We start from the raw sequence: 24,785 nt of genomic DNA, 5'->3' as shown, positions 1-24,785 counted from the left end.
TCTACAAAAGAAAATTTGGAAGCAAAACTCTCTAAAGCCTAAAGGACCATAACATATTTCTGAAACAGTGTGACCACTTACGGTAATCAAAACCCACAGAAGTTGTTTTTTGTTTTTTTTTTTTAATTGTATACTCAATCTAGGAAGCTTGAAATAATTCTAGAAAGAGGAACTTCTGACTGATTACCCCTCGATGTGAAGCTGGTTTTGAGTTTGCCTGACACGAGACCTCTTCTAATAAGTCTGTAAATACATTAAAATGGATAATTTTTATAATGGAAACCACACTTCTGACTGAAAAAGTACCCCTTCCTTTCAAGATATGGATTTATTAGCATTAGGCCATGATGCAGAATACTTCAGAAATAATGAGAGCACAGGTGCAGGTCACAATGATTAATAATGCATTCTGCCCCTGCCCCCCCAACCACCACCCGGAGTAATAGATGGCTACAGCTGCTTGCCAATATGCCGGTTCAAACAACATAAAGTCAAAGATAGGCTGTGAAATGCTTTCTTCCTTAAGATTCATTGACTCATGCAAGGCAGACCTTGAAAATCACCTAATCTGATAACTCCCGGCTTTCATAAAATACTTTTCAATATACATTAAAAAGTGTTCTATGAACAGAAGTGGTAAGCGGTCCAAAAACCGCTGGGAGCACCCTCTGCTCCCAACCATCTGCCTCCTTGAGACCCTCATGGCACTTCCTCTGGACCCTCTCTCTGTTTGCTAAGGCTTTGAGTCAAGTCTTGAAGTATAGAAAGCTGCGTCTTTGCTTCCCACAGCTTCTCCTACACTTACTTGACGGTGGAGGGAATTTCCTTCCAACACTTCACAGAACTAGGGCCCTGCACATAGTTTGGGCAACGTGATCTCTAACCCTCTCATTTTAGAGATGAAGAAGGTAAAATCCAGAGCAAAAAGCAAGTGCGAGAGGCCCTCTACTCCCGTCTTATTTATAAGTTTAGAAAAAAAAATCTATAGATGATATAAGTGTATGATAGGAGAAAAACCGTGTTTTGATTTTTCTGTGTTGCCGGTACTGAGCACGATACTGGGAACATATATGTATGCCGAATAAATCTGGGATGAAAAAAAGGTGAGGACCCCAAGCCTCATAATGTGTACAAGACAGCACATCCTGAGTTGGTTGTCACCACGAGTCACCCTGAGACCTCCCTCGGTGCTGTGCTGCTGGCCTCCCACCTTCTAAGTGGCTCGGAGAGCACAGGAGGGACCACAGTGCTTCCAGCTCAACCCCCACACGCTGTCAGGACTCCTGAGGATGAAACCACAAGCCTGCAGGCCTCACACAACTTTTTTTTTTTTTTAATTTTTTTATTGTTATGTTAATCCCCATACATTACATCATTAGCTTTAGATGTAGTGTTCCATGACTCATTGTTTGTGCATAACACCCAGTGCTCCATGCAGAACGTGCCCTCCTCAATACCCATCACCAGGCCAACCCATCCTCCCACCCCCCTCCCCTCTAGAACCCTCAGTTTGTTTTTCAGAGTCCATCGTCTCTTATGGTTCGTCTACCCCTCCGATTTCGCCCCCTCCTCACACAACTTTATAAACATTAAGGGTCTCAGGGCACCTGGGTGGCTCAGTCAGTTAAGCATCTGCCTTCGGCTCAGGTCATGGTCCCAGGGTCCTGGGATCAAGCCCCGCATCCAGCTCCCTGCTCAGTGGGGAGTCTGCTTCTCCCTCTGCCCCTCCCCCCTGCTCATGTGTGCTCTCTCTCTCTCTCTCTAATAAATAAAATCTTTAAAAAAAAACATTAAGGATCTCATGAGAGAATCACAGCTTTAAAAAAAATACAGTTCTCAATGGTTCAATCTTTTTTTTTTTTAAGATTTTATTTATTTATTTGAGAGACAGAGTGAAAGATGAGAGGGCACACACAAAGGGAGAAGCAGGCTCCCCACTGAGAAGGGAGCCTGATGTGGGGCTCGATCCTAGGACCCTGGGATCATGACCTGAGCCGAAGGTAGACGCCTAACCGACTGCGCCACCCAGGCACCCCTCAATGGTTCAATCTTAAAGCATGTAAACATCTTTTCTAACAGTCTTTATCTGATATTTCAATAAATAATGTCACCGTGCTAAAAAAAAAAAAAAAAAGTGTGTGTGTGTGTGTTCACTAAGGTTAGGAAAAAATATTTACTATGTGCTTCTTACCTGACTGAAAATGAGTGAAATCTCCCCAGATTTTGCCCTAGAATGCAGATAAAAGTCATTAAATATATATAATTTTTTTAGGTAGAAGTAAAATTAAACAGTTAGTGACAATGACATACTTTGAAAAGTGTCTATTGGATCCATTTTCTCCATGTTTTCCTATTTTTATACAATCTCTCAAAGGAATCTGGATAAAATTGAGAGAGAAATATTACAAAAATAAGCAAGGACAAAATATACACAAAAAGTAGGAATGTCTCTGTTCACATTTAAAATGCATTTACCTTAATGATGGGCTGGGATATTGCATCCGGTTCAAAAATAACTGATTTTGAACATATTTTTAAGGAGCCTCTGATTTTCCTAGGGATCAAAGTATAAAGGATTATTATTAGTGAACACACGAAATGTCACAAAAGAATCATAATACATTTTAACTAGAAAGTAGATAACTAAAGCATTAACTGAAAGAACAACAATATAATTAATTTTAATTACATTGACCCCAGGCTGATGGTTTGCCAACCTGATCCCATTATTCATTAGGGACTGAAATTTTTATCACTCCTTCTGTTCTTATTATCTAGAATTCATCCACAAAGAACAACTTTACAGTATTTATTTATGATTTGGAGTACAGTTTTTCTCTATGATTTGAAGTACAATTGGTACAAAGAAAGCAGAAAAAAAAATGCTTGATTCTTTACCTCTATTTATCAAGTTTTGGAATAATGAGTTGGTGTCCTAGGATCCCTGCCAGGCAATCTAAAGAGCTCATGAACTTGTGGATTTTAATGATTCTGATACATTTCCACCACTGCAGGCATTGTTCTTTTTTGATGTTCAGTTTGTCCTGTTTGTTGCCCAATTCTTCAAGTTGGCCCTTGTGTCCTTTTAATTCAATGTATAGTAGTTTCTGATACCTCCCTTACTTGCCAGTAGGACAAGATGTGCCAGGTTCATCTTGCACCCTGCCTGCCTCAGACTTAGACTCAGCCACTTCTCAAAGAGCCCTCACTCCTTTTCTTGGGAAGCAGTACTCAGAGAGCACAATCTCATTGCTATGGGGTTGTTTCTAGGCTTTTCCCGAGGGGAAAGCTAGGAAATACTTTCTTTTAAAAGAAAAGTATATGAATCCATATAAACGTTTCCAATTCAAATGTAAGATTAGGCTTTTAACTTAACTCCTTTACTATGAGATTTGTATCTCATCCTGAAAGTCTTGTCTTGGCATCAACATATTACTCATTTGCTTCATTTAACTATATAAATCTATGTGCACATGTGAATAAACCAGTTTCAAATTAATAATACCAAAATTACTAACAATGATATTACTACTGAAACATTTACAACCTTTTTTGCAATTCTTTTTCTACTCAGGTCATATCTCACCCAGAGACACAAATTACTATGTTGTGAAGCTGATTAAAATAGTTCTTCTCTGCGGTTAACCTTCCAGCTTACATATAGTTAAGTTCACTTATTTCATTTTCTTTTCGATTTTTAAGATTTACTATTTCTTCTCAAATTTAATTCTATATCAAAATATATGTAAAATATTTCTGCAGTTCCAAAAGCGAAGTTATAAAATAAGGGACATTCAGAGAAGTCTAGTTGTCATTTTATATTATTTCCCCATTGATCCTTCTTCTGTGTAGATAATCGCTTTCATTAGCTTTTAGTTTATGTTTTTCTAAACATATAATTTAAAATGTTTTTAGTTTTTAAAAATAGAAACAAAAATTATTCCTTTCCTTTCATAAATATGTGAAAGACAGCATACAATACACAGTATTTGGTCCCTTACTTTTTGCACTAAATATATGCTGGAGATCACGCCACAGCTCTATACAGAGCTGCTTCGTTCCTTTGTTACAGCTGCATAGTACTCCATTATGAGGACACGCCATTGCTATTCAATCAGTTCCCCATTGGATTGTTTCCAGTATTTTGCAATTACAAGTAGTGTTATGATAAATAACCTTGTACATATGTCCATTTCTTTATTTCCCAGGGTACCTCTGAGATAGTTCCCTAGAAGCAGCCTAGCTAGATCAATAGGTTAACTAACGCACATGCAATGTTGCTAGACATCACCGAATTCACTTCCATGGGTCGTACCACTGAACTCTAATAATAACTTAAAAATTACAAAACAGGTTTCAGTTTGCTAGCTTATATTTGTGTTTTAATAATAAACAAATGCACTTAATTTTAAGCAAGACATGTTATGGTATGGGGCAGAGGAGTATAGGGAGGAAAAACAAAGGTATAGAATTAGGGAGAAGAATACGAACAAAATTCCAGAAGTAAGAAAGCAAGGTTCTGCTTTCCAAGGAACAATAACTGTCTAATCTGAATGCTAAGGAAACGACATGTCATAAGCTCCCAAACAAAAACTAAGTAATTTTCACTCTAGGTTGTATTTAAACAAATACCACATGGCTTTGATAGTCCTTTCAAGATAAAACCTGAACAACACTAAAAATTAAAGAGTTTATTTAATATCAAAGCATGTTCAAGTTGTGGCCTATAGTGAAGGGACATCCCCAAAGGAAATCATTAGTAGATACAATTTTGCCGGAACAACTCTGATCTAAATTCCAAGTTGGCATTTTAAACAAAACACTTCATTACACATTTTTGTACACAGCTTTCAAAAGTTACGGCCAAAGAAACCGAATCTGTTTTCATAGCAATAAACAGTAATGATTACAATACAGAGAAAATGGATTCTGCTTCCAGTTCAAATCAAATTATTCATTTTGAAAGTACTGATTTTTATGCCACTCTGGTCTTTTATGATTACTACTTTATAACACCATAACCCAAATAATTGAGAGTACAAGTACAAAAGTGATACACGAAAAAAGAGCTGGAATGAACCAGTCCTGTCCAGTTGAGCTAAGACACCCACGTTAGAGGAATTCGTACATACTGCTTCTCAGCTTTGGAAAATATCTGAAGTTATGACAGCAACTTCAAAATCCTCCTTTCCCGTTACTTTCCCAGTACAAAAGGGCGACAAATCTACGTGACCATACATTTAATTTTAAAAATATCAGACAAGGGAAAGGTCTGTTGGTTCTGTAGAGATCCAAAAATCTTCCTTACCTTTCATTCTGATTGCCCTTGTTCTGAATATGATTAGTTGTGTGTTGTTCAAAGTAGTATTCCTCCAAGTTAAGTAGGAGCAAGGAAAATCTAAATTTGGAAAAACCAGAACAAACAAAACGAAACCTCATGTTTATTGTTTTTTAGGCAAAAGAAAGCAGAATATTCAAAGCGTCTGTTCCCAAAGTGATTGTCCATTCATTAAATCAACAAATACCTATTAGGTGTATATTATACACAAAAATGCTCTTCTCTATTCAGTGGGAGAAAGCAACAGACAGACTTGCCCAGCCGAGTTAAAGATTAATAAAACTTACTTATAGGTGGATTTTTTTTTTTTAATTCCTTTAGGAGTAATCGCAAATTTCATGAAATAAAACTTATTCTTGCCTGAACCAAACCTGGGGCTTGCCCACCTATGGAGTTTTCATCCTTTGTTTCGGCTGGCTGACCACCAGGCTTCCCTACCTCCCCTTCCAGACTGCACACCTCTCCGGCTCAAGTGTTCTGCCTCATGGTTGGTTGCATATATCCTACTACTTCCACAGGATCATATGCCTCTGAGAGGCAGACTCTAGATATTTCCCTGTAATAACCAGTCTAATGCTTTGGTGTTGAATAAATAAGTAAATTAAACAGGATAGGATTAAAATATAGTTCTTTTTAAAGTTTTAAGTGTTTTAAACTTTTTTTTCTTTTTAAAGATTTTATTTACTTATTTGACAGAGAGAGAGCACAAGCAGGGGGAGTGGCAGGCAGAGGGAGAGGGAGAAGCAGGCTCCCCGCTGAGCAGGGAGCCTGATGTGGGGCTTGATCCCAGGACCACAGGATAGTGACCTGAGCCAAAGGCAGACACTTAACCAACTCAGCCACCCAGGCGCCCAAGTGTTTTAAACTTTTAAAAACACAATAAGGTAATAAGAAAAGGTATTAATTCAGTTGTATGGCCACAGAAACAAATATATGGCAAATAACTGGAAACAAGTGTTTTTCGTTCAGGAAACAACAGTGGCATCTAGAGTTACAGGAGAAACTCTCAGGGGGAGCGTGGGACTGGAATTCGGGTGTGTTGGAGGAAGGTATCACCAATAAACATAGCTGATCGAGCGTGTATGTCTCTTTCTGCTCCCTCCAGAAGCCCCACTAAAATCTGAGTGAACGAAAATATTTTTTAAATGGTAAAACCACAGCAAAGAAAACTGAGTCACAAGTGAAGATGAGAGCAACAAACCTGAGAGAAATGGAAAGCAGATGGGAGGAATCAGCAGTGGTCAGAAACGAGAACAGGACATACCCTCCAGTAGAAGGTACCAGTCAGGAGAAAACCAACTCAAGTCATAGGACTTCCAGAAAGTCCTGAAATCGCAGGTAACAAGTACAAAGAAGACCGGGAGGACATACGGGGGATAGTGAGAAGTCTAAATGAGTCAGTAGCCCAGATTCCTCCCCCGATGCCTATCCTACCTTACTCTGGTTTTTCTAGACAAAAACTGAGCAAGAGTCTCCAAACTAGACATCAAGCACAGTGGAGAGCAGGGCTATGGCGTAAAAAAGTAGGAAGACATAACCATTCCAAGTAACAGTTTGGTAGATTATTTTTAGAAAATATGAAACAGCTGTAGAGAAAAGACCCATGGATAGGAATATCTGAAAGAGCCAGGTCTTTACAATATCCTTCTATACTGAAGCCCAACAGAAAAGGCCCGCCCACAGTGACACAGAATTACGTGCTTCACACTAAAACACGAATGGCTAACCCAAGATCACCAGCCTCTAATATGAAAGAACTAGACCAAAACAAGCAGAAGAACACAACTTGGAGTTCTAGACACAATAGAGAGAACAGGAGGTCAAAAGCCTATAATAAATTCACTTACAAAGAAGAAATTATATTCATGGAACAAGACATTGCTCATTCCAAAGAAGATCTGAACCAAAAGAAGAATATAACTCGTAAATTAAGAATAATGACAGCAGGAACCAGCTTTACCATCCTAATAGGTAACTTTTTATTAGCCTATTTGTGTCTTTAAATCCATGAATAAGAATTAATCATAGGCTAAAATGCCAGAGCTCAAAGTAAAATGCTCACTATTAATACCTATTCTGGATTTCAGTACAATCACAAGAGTTAGGATTGCTAGAGCAGAGCAGTCCTTTGATGCATCAGATACTTTCCATGAAGGTTAAATCAGAGAGATACTTAATAGCTACCTTGCCCCTTATTTTTAGCTTGTGCCTTAATGACCTGAAACCCTTTGCTTGGCCTGGAGCTATATAACCCTCTCTTCCCATTCTTCATCTCCCTACTCCTCCTCTTGGAGAGAAGGTAAAATAAAATAAGTATCTTTAATAAGACAATGGCATAATTTTATTGCTATGAAACACAAGTAGCCCTCATAGACAACCAGCTCTTCCATATAATTATTAAAATGTAGTACTATTCCTTGCAATAGCATGAATGGATCTAGAGGGTATTAAGCTAAGTGAAATAACTCAGAGAGAGACAAATACCGTATGACTTCACTCATATGTGGAATTTAAGAAACAAATGAGTAAAGAAAAAAAGAGACCAAAAAACCCCAAATAACCAGATTCGTATATAGAAAACTGGTGGGTTGCCAGAGGGGAAGTGGGTGGGGTGATGGCTGAAATAGGTAAAGGGGTTTAAGAGTACACTTGTGATGAGCACTGGGTAATGTACAGGATTGTTGAATCATTATGTTATACACTGAAACTAATATAATGCTGTATGTTAATGATACTTGAATTAAAAATAAGTACTCTTTGGGCACCTGGGTGGCTCAGTTGGTTAAGCGACTGCCTTCGGCTCAGGTCATGATCCTGGAGTCCCGGGATCGAGTCCCACGTCGGGCTCCCTGCTCAGCAGGGAGTCTGCCTCTCTCTCTGACCCTCCCCCCTCTCATGCTCTCTATCTCATTCTCTCTCTCATATAAATAAATAAAATCTTTAAAAAAAAAATAAAAAAAATAAAAATAAGTACTTTTTAAAAAAAGAAAAATAAAAAATATATAACCCTATTATATATAATAATATAATTATATTAATAATTTTATTTATATATTAATTATATATATTTTAAAAGAAAAATAAAAATATATTCCTATTATATATTATATATCATATATATAATATTACAATATATTATTAAATGTCCATACTACCCAAAGTGATCTGCAGATTCAATGGAATCCCTATTAAAATCTCAATGGCATTTATTAAAGAAATAGAAAAAAAATCCTAAAATTCATATGGAATTGAATAGCCAAAACGATCAAGAAAGAAAAACAAAGCTGGCAGCCTCACAGTTCCTGATTTCAAAACATATTACAAAGCTACAGTAATTGAAACAAATTCAAAATCAGCAGACAGACATATAAACCAATGGAACAGAATAGAGCTCAGAAATAAACCCTCACATATGTGCTCAAATATGGGTTCCGAGGCCACACAATAAGAAAAGGACAATCTCTTCTACAAATAGTGCTGGGAAAACTGGATTTCCACATGCAAAAGAATGAAATTGGTACCTTATTAACATCACATACAAAAATTAACTCAAAATGGATTCAAGACTTAAATGCAAGACTTGAAAGTATGAAACTCCTAGAAGAAGACTTGGTGGAAAGCCTCACGACAGTGTATTTGGCAATGATTTCTTGGATAGGACACCAAAAGCATAAGCAACAAGAGCAAAAATAAACAAATGTGACCACATCAAACATAAAGACTTCTGTGTGGCAAAGAAAACAATCAACAGAATGAGAAGGCAACCTAAACAACTGGAAAGAATATTTGTAAACCACGTATCTGATAAGGAGTTACTACCCAGAATATATAAAGAACTCTACAGTTTCAAGAAAAACAAAATGTAACCCAATGAAAACATGGGAAAAAGGCTTAAATAGATACTTCTCGAAAGAAGATATACAAATGGCCAAAAAGTATATGAAAAGATACTCAATATCACTGATCATCAGGAAAACATAAACCAAAACTACAAATGAAAGATCACCTCACACCCTATTAAACAAAACAAAACGAACCTGAAAATAACACATGTTGGTGAGGATGTGGAAAAACTGGGACCCTTGCCCCTGTTGGTAGGACTGTAAAATGGTGTAACTGCCACGGAAAACTGTACAGAGGTTCTTTCAAAAATTAAAAATACAACTACCACACAATCCACAGTCCTTAACACTACTGTACTATATACACTTAAAAGTGGCTAAGATGGTAAGCCTATGTTATGTGTTTTTGATCACAATTAAAAAAACTAAGAGCAACTATTGTAGAACTGAAGTCATTATCTTGGCAAGTAACTTACATCCTCCTTAATTTACCAAGATGCGTATTTTGTAAGAAATGTAAAAAGATAGGGGCACGTGAGTGGCTCAGATGGTTAGGCGTCTGCCTTCGGCTCAGGTCATGATCCCGGGGTCCTGGGATCGAGCCCCGCATTGGGCTCCCTGCTCCGCGGGAAGCCTGCTTCTCCCTCTCCCACTTCCCCTGCTTGTGTTCCTGCTCTCACTATCTCTCTCTGTCAAATAAATAAATAAAATCTTTAAAAAAAAGAAATGTAAAAAGATAGAACCAAATCATATTATTTAAAGTTAAAGGATTAAGGAAAGGAATTTTTCTGAGTGTACATTTTCTTTCTCCTGAAGTGTTCAGTTACACCTGCTTTAAAATTTTTGGACGTACAAATCATTACAATAAAGTTTCATGGTATTTTGAACAATGATTTTCAAACCACATCCTCAGGAGGAAAAGGTTCTGTGAAATCACTTTTATAATTTTAAATGTTTTCTTTAGGAGACTCTTGGCCTTGCCCCTGGGGATTCCTTAGCTTAATCCATCTTTACAGAGCTGTGGTGGGCTCTTTGGATTCTCTTTGATAAATTTATTCATTCAGCAACTTAACTTTCCTAAAAAGATGCTGCCCCATCCTCATGTCACCTAAATTTTAAAACATACTACTCAACACTCCACCAAAACATAAAATAAGTTCACACAAGGCAGCCCTCAGAGTAACCTTGCATCCATGCCCACTCAACCCCACTCAACGCTCTACTGATGAACAGTTTTTATAATGGATCCAGAAGATTTGGCTGGTCCATCATTTTTCTAGATTGGAGAGGTTTCGCTGTGTTGAGGAGAACTGTTATGTGCTCAGTGGGAGAAAGTCCCTGATGCTGTAGCAATGTGTACATGGACGGGCACAGGAAAGGCCCGAGAGCCCTGCGTTTGCCATCTCTACTCTGGATCCCCTACCACCATCCTCAGGTCAGACTGGACTCTACAGTCCCTACCACTTAGAGAGTTGGTATAACTAAATTGGGCATTTTTTGTGAGCTTCTTAAAATGGCTCTGAAATGGGGACATTAAGAAAAATGCTGAAGACAAGGGCAAGAACACAGTCCTGTGACTCACCATGAAAATGTCTCCCCCGTAACACATTTGACAGGAACCTCTGAATACAGTCGTTCAGACACATAGTATCCTGCCTATCTACTGACGTTAATTTCTCCTTTCTCAATTCTGTTATTAAGACATAAAAACAAACAAACAAAAAAACAAAAAAACCAACCACCCTTATTCTCTGACAAAGTTCCAATGCATTTTCCTGACCTACCAGCCAGAACTCCGTTAAGAGATTAGCATGATGTGACTTTATAGTGGATTCATGCTGGAGCTTGGTGGCAACAACTTCCTCTTCTAGTGGTTTATAAATAATCTGTCTGATCTAGAATTAGCACTAAACTGACTTATGCACATATGTTCTTTCTGCACCTTTCCAAGTTCTTAGATCACTGAACAATTCTGTGGTCCCAAACTCAAATTCTCCCGGCAGCTTGGAGGGAGCACACATCTTCGTCCATCTTAGGAACACTGATCCTGTCATTTCCAGTCTGAAGGTCAGTACCATTAACAGAGTACAAAATACACTTCCTCTGTTATACATCAACTTTCCACTACCAGCCTGGGCCCTAGGCAGCAGCCTGTTTTTAAATTCAACTTTAGGAAACTTAAAAAAAAGATCTTTTTTTTAATCTGTAGCATTTTTTAAAGCCACCACTCAGTTGGGGCTTTAACTTTCTTGATGCTAATTGTGCAGGTCTGTGACATCCTCTTAATCTGTCCCTGGTTGTTGTCCTTCCTGCTTTACACTTTTAAAAAAATTATAAGCTCAGAGGAACACTATCTGTACAACCATCCTATGTTTAATTGCTTGTCTGATTTTCTGTAACTCTTCACCGAAGACCATTTGGCTTGGATGTTCTGAATTTCAAGTTTCAAAACTTTCTGGATCAATATCCATTCCAGAACTGTCCAGTAATAACAGCTATCTTTTTTTTTCCTTGAAACTTTCAATATCTGCCTTCTAAAAAATCTACTTCTATGTTATGACAGAATCCTTCTTGATCCCCCCTGGGCTTCAGTAATAAACAACTTGATATGGACTACTTTTTCTGAAGGTTTCCAGTACTGCTACTTAGTTTTTCTTTAATATTCAGAATTTTGCAAAGTTCTCAAGTTCTCTGCCAGGGAACTCAAGAAACTGTAATTATATCTCACTAAGCATTGACTAAGTAAGGTCTCCTGTCATTTTCTGTGTGGCTATTTCCTGTTTTCAGTCTACATCAGGTACATATTCGCCATTTTTTCTACTCAGTTAGGTGGCCTGTAACAAAGGAATGTAATTATCTCCGTTCTTCCTTCTAATAAGTTCCCTGGGTTTTTCCCCCTCTATTCGTGGATTTCCCTGCAGCTGTACTCCTTGACATTCAGGGCCCACTGCCTCACCTCCTTTCAAGCCATTCCTTTTAAGCACGTCTGTAGCTTTCCAGCACTAGATTCCAATCTTTTTTTTAAAGATTTTATTTATTTATCTTTGAGGGAGAAAGAGAGCGAGCGAGCGTGTGCATGAGCACGGGGAAAGGCAGAGGGAGAAGCAGACTCCCCACTGAGCAGGGAGCTCAATCCCAGGATCCCGGGATCATGACCTGAGCCAAAGGAAGACGCTTAACCAAATGAGCCACCCAGGTACCCCTAGATTCCAGTCTTGAGTCCCCATTATAACAAGCTTCAGGAACATCTAAGACACTCATCTTCTGTAATAAAATTTAACTCATATTATTCATGTTCTACACATTTGCACAGAGACATCTGAGTGACTAAATGTTATTTCTAGGTCCGGAACTGATGGTTTTCTCACGTAAATTACTGTCCCCCTCTTCCCCTGGAGTAGCATTTCATCACCTACCTGCTGTCCTCCAGTGTAACCAATGTCACCATTTCATCTGGCCTTGTGATCCTTTCCTTTGAGGCTAAGTTTAAAACTCTACCACCTGGCCAGACTCTAGGAAATTACATTCTCCTCTGATTATCTGAGATGCTGTTACTTCCTGAACAAAATGGTTCAGATATCGGAATCCCTTTCATTGACACCATCCATAAGGCCAACTATATATGAGTTCAAGTCTCAACTACATATGAGAACAAATGGCAAAAATATCATCTATGCTTTCAAAATCTTTCATTTCCTCATCAACGGTCATAGCCCTAGGGAGGATGCTCCATGAGCCTTCTCTAAACTATGAAGATAAATATGGATGCATAGTTCAAAGGAACCACAAAAAAAAAAAAAAAAGAGGAATGCTTAATTACTGTTATCTAGAAAGTGCTTCTCAAACATGAATGTGTGTATGATCATGTGGGGATTGCATTAAAATGCAGATTCTGATGCAGCACATCTGGGGTGCAGCCTGAGATTGTGCTTTTTCTTTTTTTTTAAGATTTTATTTGTCAGAGAGAGAGAGAGCACAAGCTGGGGGTGCGGCAGGCAGAGGGAGAAGCAGAGGCAGGCTCCCTTCTGAGCAAGGAGCCCGATGCGGGACTCAATCCCAGGACCCCAGGATCATGACCTGAGCCGAAGGCAGACGCTGAACAGACTGAGCCACCCAGGTATCCTGAGATTGTGCATTTTCTAACAAGCTTCAAGGCAACGCTGAGGCTGCCAACCCATAGGTTACACTGAGAACAACAAGGTGCTAACTCATATTCATGTAAACCAGGCTTCCATCATTCCTCAATCATTCTAAATTTGAGATACCATAAAAATAAGCATTGGCCTCATATTTAAAACAGAAGCAGCACGTTATGGTGGCACAGGGGATGGCCTTGGATCAAATAACATCTGTTCTAGCCTTAGCTCAGCCGTGACTTGGCTGTTAGATTTTTAGTCCAATCAGTTTTTGTATTTAGGCCTCAACTATAAAATCGAGGGGAGGGAGACAAATTAGATTACCTCGAAAGTCTCTTCTTAACCAGTGGGTTTATAGATTTACTAAATAAACCCAGGCTTACACAAATCAGCAGGAATCCCATTTCAGACATTATTGGCAGATTATATGTCCAGAACAACAATCTCACTACATATACAGAGCCTCTAAAATGGCTAGATAAATTACTACAGTCTTTTTTTCAAATGCTTGGCTGAGGTGATTGGAATGTGAGGGAAAGCCACAGAAGAAAGAAGTTAGCAGGTACTGGAGCAGTCTCTTCCCCTGGGGGCTTTGTCCAACTCTGAGTACTAGAGAGCCTGCATTTATAGGGCCATGAGCCCTGAGAGAATGGGGGTGGGTAGGGGGGGTAGGGGCAGAAAAAGCTAGAATCCCTAAAGTTAACACCCTTGGAGTATGGAAATAAAACCACCTACCCTCCTTCCCTAGAGGGAGATGGTAGGACCTGGGCTCTGGGCTGGGGGCAGTCAGTCTCCCTTGAGAATATGAAACCACCAGCCTGCCTTGACACACATTTGGGGCTAGAACTCACACTACTTATTTAGCCCAATAAAACTCAAGACTAACCAGGGTGGTCTCTCCTAGCACCCCAGGCAGAAATGAATGCAAACACTTTCTGGAAAAATCCACCTGAAGCCCAGGCCTACAAGAATTCCCAAGGATAAGCTTCCAAAGAACAAGAAGCCACAATCAAAAATCCTAAAACAAATGAGGAACCAAATTACCATACAAGGGTCAGTATAAGCAACAAACTGTTCAATCAGGCCTGTAAAAGCTACAGATAATTTATTTTCTGTATCTGATCACTCCAATAAATAAGTTTAAAGAAATAGAAGGACATCAAAAGTATAACAAAGAAACAGACTCTTATCAAAACTGATCAGGAAGTTATAAATGAACCAAATAGAACTAGAAATTTAATTATAATTGAAATTAGAGCAAACAAATGATATAGACAGCAAATTCAGCAACTAGAGAAAAAAATGTGTAAATTTTAAGATGGATTTAAATAACCCAGAATGCAGCACAGAAAAATACAGATAAATGTTAAAGAGTCTTCATGAGACATGAAAGTAATATTCTAAGAGCTGAAGGCTTGGCTCCAAATTTTCTAAAACTGTTTCAGCTTTAGGAATACCAATCAGGACAGGTGAATAAAAAGAAATTTCTACAAAGACAAAAAGCAAAGCACTTTGTACAAAGAGGAGATCTTAAAAGCAGCCAGAGAAAAGACAGTCCTTACGAAGAATAGTTAGACTTAAATGATAGGGGTTTGTTGCAGGCTGGTCTCCCCCAGGATAGAAAGTGGCCTCCTGCAAAGCTCCACAGAAACTTGCTATGCTCCTGGGTCAAAGGCAAACAGTCCCAGTCAAATGCAAGGCTTGGACCCCAGTGTCTTAATTATGCCAGAGAAAGTGCTGGTGGTTCCCCAACCATGAACACAGATAAAACCAGTTCTGCCCCTATCCAGCCACATCATACAGACTCAAGTGCAAGGCTTAACAGCCCCAGTCAGGCCAGAGAAGGGGCAAGGCCAACACACAGCCACAAATGCTGAGCTGCACATGGTTAGCCAAAGTTCCATCACAGCATAGTTCTGCTGCATCCTGGCTCCTGGTCACTCCATGGGATCCAGGTTTCTCCTGGAGTCTGAAGCCTGACCCTGTCAGGTAGCTAAGAGCTGCACCATGGGGGCAAAGTACACCTGTTATTGACCTTTTCTCTGAGTTTGGAGTTGGATTTCCTCCCACCAAAAACTGCTCCAGCAAGTTGGGTGCATATTCCCTGGCTATCTGCCTTCATTTGCACAATCTTCAAAATGCTGGGAAAATTACAGTTGACCTTGAACAACATGGGTTTGAACTGTGCTGATCCACTTATATGTGGATTTTTTTTTCAATAAATACACTACAGTACTGCAAATGTATTTTGTCTTCCTTATGATTTTCTTAATAACATTTTCTTTTCTCTAGCTTACTTTAAGAATACAGTATATAATACATATAGCAACAAAACATACATTAATCGACTGTTTGTTATTGAAAGGCTCCCAGTAAACAGCAGGTTACTAGTAGTTAAGTTTTGGGGGAGTTAAAAGTTATACACAGATTTCTGACTGTGCAGGGGGTTGGTGCCACTAACCCCCGGGTTGTTCAAGGGCCAAAGTATACATCTAGCAAAGCTGATCTCCGAAACAAGAACATAAGCACATGTTCAGACAAAAACAGTTTATTACCATGAGGGGAACTTCTAAATGATATTCTTCAGGAAAGAGAAAACAATTCCATAGAGAAGATATGATAGGCAAGAAGGAATGCTGAACCAAGACAATGGTAAATATGCATGTAAAACTATATAAACATAAACATTAACCAGACAATTGTAATGTCTAATTTGTAGGTGTAAAATCTAGATTGAAAATACTAGACAATAGAGACTATAATTTAAGATGGGACAGCAGAAGTACTCCAAAGTCCTTATATTGTTAGGGAGAAGGGTTAAGAGGATGATTAGTTTCAGATCTTAAGCTAAATATAAATGTTAAAATTTCAAGGCAAGCTCTAGAAAAACAGAAACAGAAAATATAACAAGTACCATACTCTTCAGGAAAAATGAAAGAGTGCAAGGGGGTCTTAATTAATCCAAAAGAAGGAAAAAATAAGACAAAATTAAAGAACAAAATAAAAAAATCAAAATAAACCCAAATATACCTATAATATAATAAATGTAAATGGACTAAATTAATCTGTCAAGACAAAACTTATTGGAAAATGAATTATTAAAATATCCAACTATTAATCTATTAATAAGAAATATGCCTAAAACCCAAGGACACAAAAAGTTGAGAAGTAAAAAAAAAATGAAAAATTCCACATAATGCAATACCCCAAAGAAAACTGATATAGTTATATTAATATCAGACAAAACAGAAAAAAAATCATTACTAGAAGAGGTCATTATATATTGATAAAAGATTCAATTTTCTAAGAAGATAGCAATTTTAAACTTACATAGACTTACTAACATCCCCAGAAAATATGTATAGCAAAACTTGATAGAAATATAAGTCAAAGTTTGCATCACGAAGTATCTCCCAGTAATTGATAAGTAAATCAGAAAAAAATTCATTAAGAAAAATGAAAGATCTGGGCGCCTGGGTGGCTCAGTTGGTTAAGCGACTGCCTTCGGCTCAGGTCATGATCCTGGAGTCCCCGGATCGAGTCCCGCATCGGGCTCCCTGCTTCTCCTTCTGACCCTCCCCCCTCTCATGTGCTCTCTCTCTCATTCTCTCTCTCAAATAAATAAATAAAATCTTAAAAAAAATGAAAGATCTAAACCCAACTAACAAGCTTAATGTAACAGATATATAGATATATAGATATTAATATACATCTATTTTTAACCTCACATCAATTTGTGAAAAATGACTACAATCTAAGTCATAACAATTTCAAAGAATTAGTAGTATACAGAACTTATTCACTAAACACAAATTAAAAAATAAAAAACAGGGGCGCCTGGGTGGCTCAGTTGGTTAAGCATCTGACTCTTGATCTCAGCTTGATCTTGATCTCAGGGTCCCGAGTTCAAACCCCATGCTGGGTGTGGAGCCTACTTAATAAAATAAAAAACAAAGAGATAATTTTCAAAATCTTTGAATTTTAAATGTTAAGTCACAAGTGTACATGTCTGATGGGTAAAAGATGAAATTGCAATGGTATTTAGAAAAAAAAAAAACAAGCAATGAATTCATTAAATGGCCATACCCACTTTATATCACATTAAAAACAATTTTTTAATAAAAATCATAGAACAAACCCACTCAGAATTTATGGTTATTTTCTTGTGTCTCCTTAAATGGTAACCATTTTGGAAGAAGGTAATTTCAGACAGCAATAAGGGCATAAGGTGAAGGACCAGTAATGCAGTTCGGGTAAACCTATGTAAATTCTAAGTTAATCAAAATATCTGCAACATTTATTTCTCTTCCTACTATTTTTTGTTTTGTTTTTGTTTTTATGTGAGAAAAATAAACCCTATTTCTGAGTCACAGTTAGGTAGATTTCCTTCAACCCTTCAGTATTCCTGACTGGTTCTGCAGTTTATTTCCATTTTCAACACCTGGCATATCCCAGTGAGATACTACAAGAATAGCATGGTCAGTCTTAGATATAAAAGAATAAAGAGGAGTACACCAAAGCACTTTGCCCTTTCAACCAGTACTTTTAGTATAATAAATACAGAATCAATTGATGAAATAACTTACTAAGCAAAAGATATTTAGTATCAGCCAAGGAATTTAATACCTGCATAACCAAGAGAATCACATACACATGGAATGTTTGAAAGCAAAGTTGAATTCTAAGAAGTGCCTATAAAACTATTAAGGAAATATGTGTGCTCAATACAGAATTCATGATTACTAATGTTTCACCCTGGGATGTAACAGCTTACAAGCTACACCTAAGTAATTTGTTGTACAACATTACAGAGAGATAAATTTGACTCTCCCCCAGTAGGAGCATGCCTCAACTATCTAAATTTCTAATCACCCAAGAAAAAAATAGCTATTATTCCATCACACCACTCCTAGATGTGAAGATAAAAATATTTAACAATTAGCCTACTCCTAAATCTTAAAATATAAATATCTTAAATAGCAGCCTTCTGTAAAATATCCTTATCTGCTAACCCACTGTGCACATTTGTTATTTCCAACAACTCCAAAGAAAGATATGTGAATCGTCTTTTAAAATTTTTTTTCCATTTATCTTCATTAACACCTACACAGTGCATTTTTAAAAACCAGTAAAATCAATATAGTTTCTGGCATCTATGTCTTAACCAGGATACTAGTGTACCTAACTTTAATGACCAAGTATCTCTTTGTATTCTAATACTGCAAATTACCAAAGCATTTCTTTATAAACATTATTAGTAAGTGGCACCACTGTACAGTTGTTCAAGCCAGAAACCTGAGAGGACTGCCATGTTGAGCAAATAAAAATACAGGATGCCTAGTTAAATATGAATTTCAGATAAGTCACAAAAAATTTTAATATAAGTATGTACCAAATGTTGCATGGGACTTACTTAGACTAAAAGATTTTTCACTAGTCATCTGAAATTCAAATTTAACTCGGCATCCTGTATTTTACCTGACAAGTCTAGCTGGGATTCTTCCTCTGTTACCTTCTATATGAAATCCATCATACCAAGACCTGTCCATTCTACTAAAAACATCTAACACCCATCCACCTTTCTTCATTTCTTCTGCCCCCATCTTGGTCTAAGCTACCAATTGAAGAAACTCCCAATCCGTCTCTCTGCTTCTACCTGTGTAGAAATATCACTTACTCTAAATGCAGTAGCATCAGTTTAATACTAAAAGAAATAAAAGCTAACTTCAGGCTTCTCCTTTCCTGAGATCATTATTTGGTAGTGGTAGAAATCTAAAATCTTGAAAGCAGCATGAGAGGGGGCCAATGAACTCACAACTCTGAAGAAGTGAGGCCTTTCGTTGGGTCACCTCTGAAGCAGTCCCAAGGAAAGTAACAGTTCTCTTGGGTACGCCTGAGCCAATGCCTATATCAGTCATTGTGCTAATTGGTGTTTATTGCCACAAAGGGATGAGCCAGGAAAAATCTGTGCAGAAATAAAGTTGGTTTAAAATATTCTCGTCTTGGGTAGCCTGGGTGGCTCAGTCGTTAAGCATCTGCCTTCGGCTCAGGTCATGATCCCAGGGTCCTGGGATCGAGCCCCGCATTGGGCTCCCTGCTCCGTGGGAAGCCTGCTTCTCCCTCTCCCACTCCCTCTGCTTGTGTTCCCCTCTCTCGCTATGTCTCTCTCTGTCAAATAAATAAATAAAATCTTTAAAAAAAAAAAAAATTCTTGTCTTAGGGTGCCTGGGTGGCTCAGTTGGTAAAGTGAATGCCTTTGGCTCAGGTCATGATCCTGGAGTCCCGGGATCGAGTCCCACATTGGGCTCCCTGCTTAGCGGGGAGTCTGCTTCTCCCTCTGACCCTCCCCCCTCTCATGTACTGTCTCTCTCTCATTCTCGCTCTCTCAAATAAATAAATCTTTAAAAAAAATAAAAATAAAAAAAATAAAATATTCTTGTCTTTCAGAGTGCATTCTAAGATTTATAGGGACTGCTTGGTTCTAGCCCACACCTAATTGTGAGACAGATTCCTTTCATCCAACCAGTACTCTATCGACACCTTCTGGGTCGAAGTCTGCTTATCAGCCCAAGGTTGCAAAGCCAGGGAGCTGAGCATTAAAGAATTGGAGCAGTCAGCAAGGAGGATTCAAATATATCAAAGATAGGCGGCATCAACGTCTTCAGATTACTGATGCTCAGGAATAGCGGCTGCCTCCTGATGGATGAATAAATGTTTTGGTTGTGAGAGCTACAGTTATCTCGGTGCTGCTAGCCTGTCACATTGTCTGATCAATAGATACTAACAAAGCAGATTATACACTCAAACCCAAGTGCAGACTTTAAGATTTGCATGACACTGCAGAGCTGTATAAACCAACCAAATTAAACAAAAATTACAGCTATGGAATTAACAGCAGATCTAAAGAAAACAGGTTTTCCTCTATATCTGAGAGGCCACAAAATTGTTACAAATGACTCTTTGATCACAGAACATGATGGCAATTTAAGTGTTTCTAAGTTCTTAGAATGCAAATTTGCACATCCATCTACTTAATACAGAATACCCCCAATTCTTAATGTTGTTGGTACAGAACAAAGAAACTCTATTCAAGTTCCTTCCACATGAGACAAGCATTATTAATGAAGTCAGAAGAGCCTCTACAAGTGTGAGTTACTTTATTAGGGTCCAGTTATTATTTATTATTAAAAGGTAAGTCTTTCTGTGGATAAAACCTAATCACAAAAGCAAAACGTTCTCGGGGCACTTGGGTGGCTCAGTCGTTAAGCGTCTGCCTTCGGCTCAGGTCATGATCCCAGGGTCCTGGGATCGAGTCCCACATCGGGCTCCCTGCTCGGCGGGAGGCCTGCTTCTCCCTCTCCCACTCCCCCTGCTTGTGTTCCCTCTCTCGCTATCTCTGTGAAATAAATAAAATCTTTAAAAAAAAAAAAAAAAAAAAAAAGCAAAACGTTCTCAGAAGCCATATCTAAGATATGCTTTTTTGATACATCTTATCTTCTTCTCGACAGCGGAGACTGAAATTTTAAACTATGGATATCCTGGCCAGGCCAACATTAGAGATTAGAAAAGGATATGAATGTATGGACGAAATGAGTCAAGTTAATACCTATAAAATAAGTGTGGATGCTGCAAGATCACACAAACCTTAAAGTCTACACCTTTTTTTCCATGTATAATCTGCTTTGTTGGGTGTCCACTGTAGGGGCCAAGGGCAGGCTGTCCCAAAATGTGCCCCTTTGGCATACTATTTTAAATAAAAGTTACTTAAGAAATAGCCAGTGCAAGGTCACTCAGACCCTCCTCTGTCCCCCTGAAAGCAGGAAACAAATCTCCCATAAGAGAAGTATCTTCCCTGTACTAAGAAGTAAAAAGACATCTTTATCACCAGAGACAGGGACTTAGAAGCCAAGAAAGCTGTAGAAACAAACCTTGTTTTTTTCTATTCTACTACCTCAACCTAAATTCTGCCTAGAATCCCCTTCTAATTAAAGCTCCCAAACACCTGTTTTCTTTATCCTGTCAATTCCTCACAAAGGTATGGTCTCTCTGTCTAAAATGTATAAAAACTACCTGCCTTGGTCATTTCTTTAGGTCTCTATTTTAATATCAGACCTCTGCTTACAGGTAATAAAACTTTGGTTTTCTCCTCCTGTTAATCTATTTTACGTAAATTTCATTTAGTCCAGTTGGAAGACCTTCAAGGGTAAAGAAAATTTTTTTCCTTCCCTACACCACTGATCACACAACAGAGTGACAGACTAGCAGCACTCCTGGCTAACTTGTTCTCACAATCAAAATAACTGTGAAATGATTCATTCCCAGTTCCTTTTGGCACCTGGGACCACAGACCCGAAAATCGGCAAGTTACTTCGTTCCCCAGAAATATACTTAGAGCAGAAGTGAGTTGTTTTTGTTTTTGTTTTTTAACAAACGACTTCCTTTGGAGGCTGAGAATCAGAAACTAAAACGGTGCTGCTCTGAGATCATTTGAGCTTCTGCTTGTCGTGGGACCCCAAATCCTTCCTGGGATCTGGGGATAATGACTGTTGTGCCTCACCGAGCGGTCGAATGCAAAGCCTTCAAATACACTTACAAATAATGAAGCCCATTGCTCGGTAGAACACGTTTGTGGGGGGCGCTTGGCTTTTCTCAGACTAAGTAAGGCCTTTCTTGCGGCCCACCTCGCGGCCCAGCCGGGCGGGGAGCTGGGCAGGCCTGCGCCTTCCGTCTGAAGAAGTCGGTGGCAAAGGGCGCAGTGAAGCGAGGCATCCGCGTCTGCCCCGGTGCAGGCGGGGTGGTCGGCGCCCGCACGGTGCCGCCCGGGCGGAACAACCCTGCGGCTCCCCACGCAGTGCCCGGACCCAGCGCCGGCGCCCGGGGGCCAAGGGAGGCCGCCGGCCCGCGCACCCCCCAGCCGCACCCCTCCAGAGAACGCCGGGGCTCGCGCTCGGGGCCGGACGCCAGCGAGGGAGTCCACGCCGGGACCCGCGCGGCCTCTTCCGGGTGAGCGGGGCCGCGGCCGCCGGGACCAGCGTAGCTCCGCCTGCGCTCGGCTCGCTGTGGGACCCGGCCCCGGCCCCGACCCCGACCTGGCTCCCGGGCTCTGGCCGCGACCCCCGGCCGAGCGCCCAGCACGCCCCGGGCCTCGGCCTTTGTGCCGGGGCCCCCACACCTGGACTTGGCTCTCCGACCCCCGCCGGCAGCCCCGCTCCCGCCCCCCGAGCAGGTCCCCGGCCTCCGGCAACCCTGCTCCCGCCCTCCCGCCGCCGCCCGCGAGGCCCGGGCAGGCGCTAACCTCTCCTTGGAGTAGAGCTGCAGCTGCTGCTCCCGCCGCTTCTTCCGGATAAACGCCATGGAGGGAGGGCAGGGCGCGGGCGCGCGGGGACGCACGGCTCGGGCGCCGCTGTCGTCCGCGAGGGGTCAGGGACGCGGCCGGGAGGCGGGCCCGGCGAGCCGGCCTGCGAGGAGCCGGCCGGGAGGGGAGCGCGCCTGGGGCCTGGCTTCGCGAGCGGTGGCGGCGCTGGGCGCCCCACAGCCCGACCGCCCGACGCTACGCCCCAGGGCCCGCGGCGTCCGGGCCGCGCTCAGCAGAGCATGATCGCGTGGGGACTCCGGCGGCGCCGTGACTCAGGCCGGAGGAGGGGCGCGCGCTGACCCGAGGCTCCCGACACTCAGGCCCCGGGGGACCCGCGAAGGACCGGGGCCAACCTGCGGTCTGTCCCAACACGCCGAACGTTCCCCGCTGCGCTGCCCGCTGCACCGCTGCACCGCTGCGTTTTTAATGTTGCACGCATGGAGATGGATGCTTGCCCATGAACTACCCCGCTCTGCTGGCCACGGGGACTCGAAATGACAATGTTTGGGACTCTCGATCTCTTGGTAGCTGAAATACTCGGTCGCATGAGTTTTTTCTCTTTTTCTAACAGCTTTATTGAGATAGAACTCACATGCCAAGCAAGTCACCCATTAGAATGTACCATTCAGTGGTTTTTAGTATAGTCACAGATACGCACCACTATACCCTTTAGTTATTAGCTCCCCCAGTACTCTTCAGTTATCAACCCCACGCTCCCTAAGCAAGCAACTGATCAACTTTTCTGTGTCTATGAATTTGCCTCTTCCTGACATTTCATACAAATGCAATCATACATTATGTAGCCTTTTATGTCTGGCTTCTTCCATTTAGCATAAATATTTTTCAGGTTCATTCATGCATCTGTACTTCATTTTTTTTTTTAAAGATTTTATTTATTTATTTGAGAGAGAGAGCACATGAGAGGGGGAAGGGTCGGGAGGGTCAGAGGGAGAAGCAGACTCCCTGCCGAGCAGGGAGCCAGATGCGGGACTCTATCCAGGGACTCCAGGATCATGACCTGAGCCGAAGGCAGTCGCTTAACCAACTGAGCCACCCAGGCGCCCTGTACTTCATTCTTTATTGCTGGAGAGTATTCTAGTGTGTGGATATACCACATTTTGTTAATTCATTCATCATTTGGCTATTATGAATGATGTTGCAAAGAAAATTGCTGTTCACGTTTTTGCATCGACAGATGTTTTCATGTCTACTGACTACATACCTAGGAGTGGAATTGCTGGGTCATGGGGTAACTCTGTGTTTAAATGTTTGCGAAACTGCCAAACTGTTTCCCAAAATGGCTGCACCATTTTACATTTCTACCAGCAGTGTATAAGGGTTCCAATTTCTTCACATCCTTGCCAACACTTGTTATTATCTGATTTCTCTATTATAGCTATCCCTGTGGGTGTGAGTGGTATCTCACTGTGGTTATGACTCCTTAATACATCCTGAGTCTGAGGCTGTAGTTGTAAAGGGATTCTTGAATAACAAACTTCTAAATTGTATATATGCTGACACGCATCTAATATTGTCTTACAGATCAGGTCCTACAGAATTCGATTTTTAAAAGCTTCAAGTAAATGTGTGTATCAGCTCGCTAGGATGTGGCAGAACTCTGAAGGGAAGATGGAGAGCCAAGACTAAAAGCCAGAGCTGGATCTTATTGAGCTTGATCCCAGCAGCATTGTAAAAATGATATGCATAAAGTGGGCACCCATTACAACCATTTTGGAATGAGTGAAGGTGCATGGATACCCTGTAAGTTGGATTAAGTCCCTCCCATGTGACCAGGTGCTGCGCAGAACCCATAACTGTAAAAACATGTTAGAGACATTAGCCCAGTGCACCCATAGGAAATTGTGGTTAATCGAGGAATCAAGATAAATTCATGAACAGATACACGATGAAATAGGTTAATAAAAGTTGCAAAGAGGCACAACATGATAGCTTTCTCTATGAGAAGTACTACAATAGATATGAATTGTGAAGAGAGATACCACTAGGCAAGAAAACAGCCTGCAAGTTTTCTCCTTTTATTTTTTTTTATTTTTTATTTTTTTAAAGATTTTATTTATTTATCTGAGAGAGACAGAGAGAGCATAAGCAGGGGG

General features: G+C 40.3%; 1 protein-coding gene across 2 annotated transcripts in view; it reads right to left on the bottom strand.

Moving 5' to 3' along the window:
• The window catches only part of NSMAF (neutral sphingomyelinase activation associated factor), a 57,285-nt gene extending 34,139 nt beyond the window's left edge, over positions 1 to 23,146 (bottom strand). Inside the window, exons 1-5 of one of the 2 annotated variants that reach the window (XM_045896515.3) lie at positions 22,612 to 23,146; positions 5,309 to 5,398; positions 2,476 to 2,554; positions 2,311 to 2,378; positions 2,192 to 2,228 (exon numbers count right to left, since the gene is read on the bottom strand). In XM_045896515.3, coding sequence (XP_045752471.2) covers positions 2,192 to 2,228; positions 2,311 to 2,378; positions 2,476 to 2,554; positions 5,309 to 5,398; positions 22,612 to 22,670 — 333 coding nt within the window. In that variant the 5' untranslated portion in view covers positions 22,671 to 23,146. The remainder of the gene's footprint in view (positions 1 to 2,191; positions 2,229 to 2,310; positions 2,379 to 2,475; positions 2,555 to 5,308; positions 5,399 to 22,611) is intronic. The other variant, XM_045896516.3, reaches the window with a different exon arrangement.
• Positions 23,147 to 24,785: the final 1,639 nt, after the last annotated feature.

This window comes from Mirounga angustirostris, unplaced genomic scaffold (genome assembly GCF_029215605.1).
Source record: "Mirounga angustirostris isolate CCGP_5_RB_7025 unplaced genomic scaffold, mMirAng1.0.hap1 SCAF_4, whole genome shotgun sequence".
Classification (NCBI taxonomy): domain Eukaryota; kingdom Metazoa; phylum Chordata; class Mammalia; order Carnivora; family Phocidae; genus Mirounga; species Mirounga angustirostris.
This window is presented reverse-complemented; position numbering and strand designations above follow the sequence as displayed.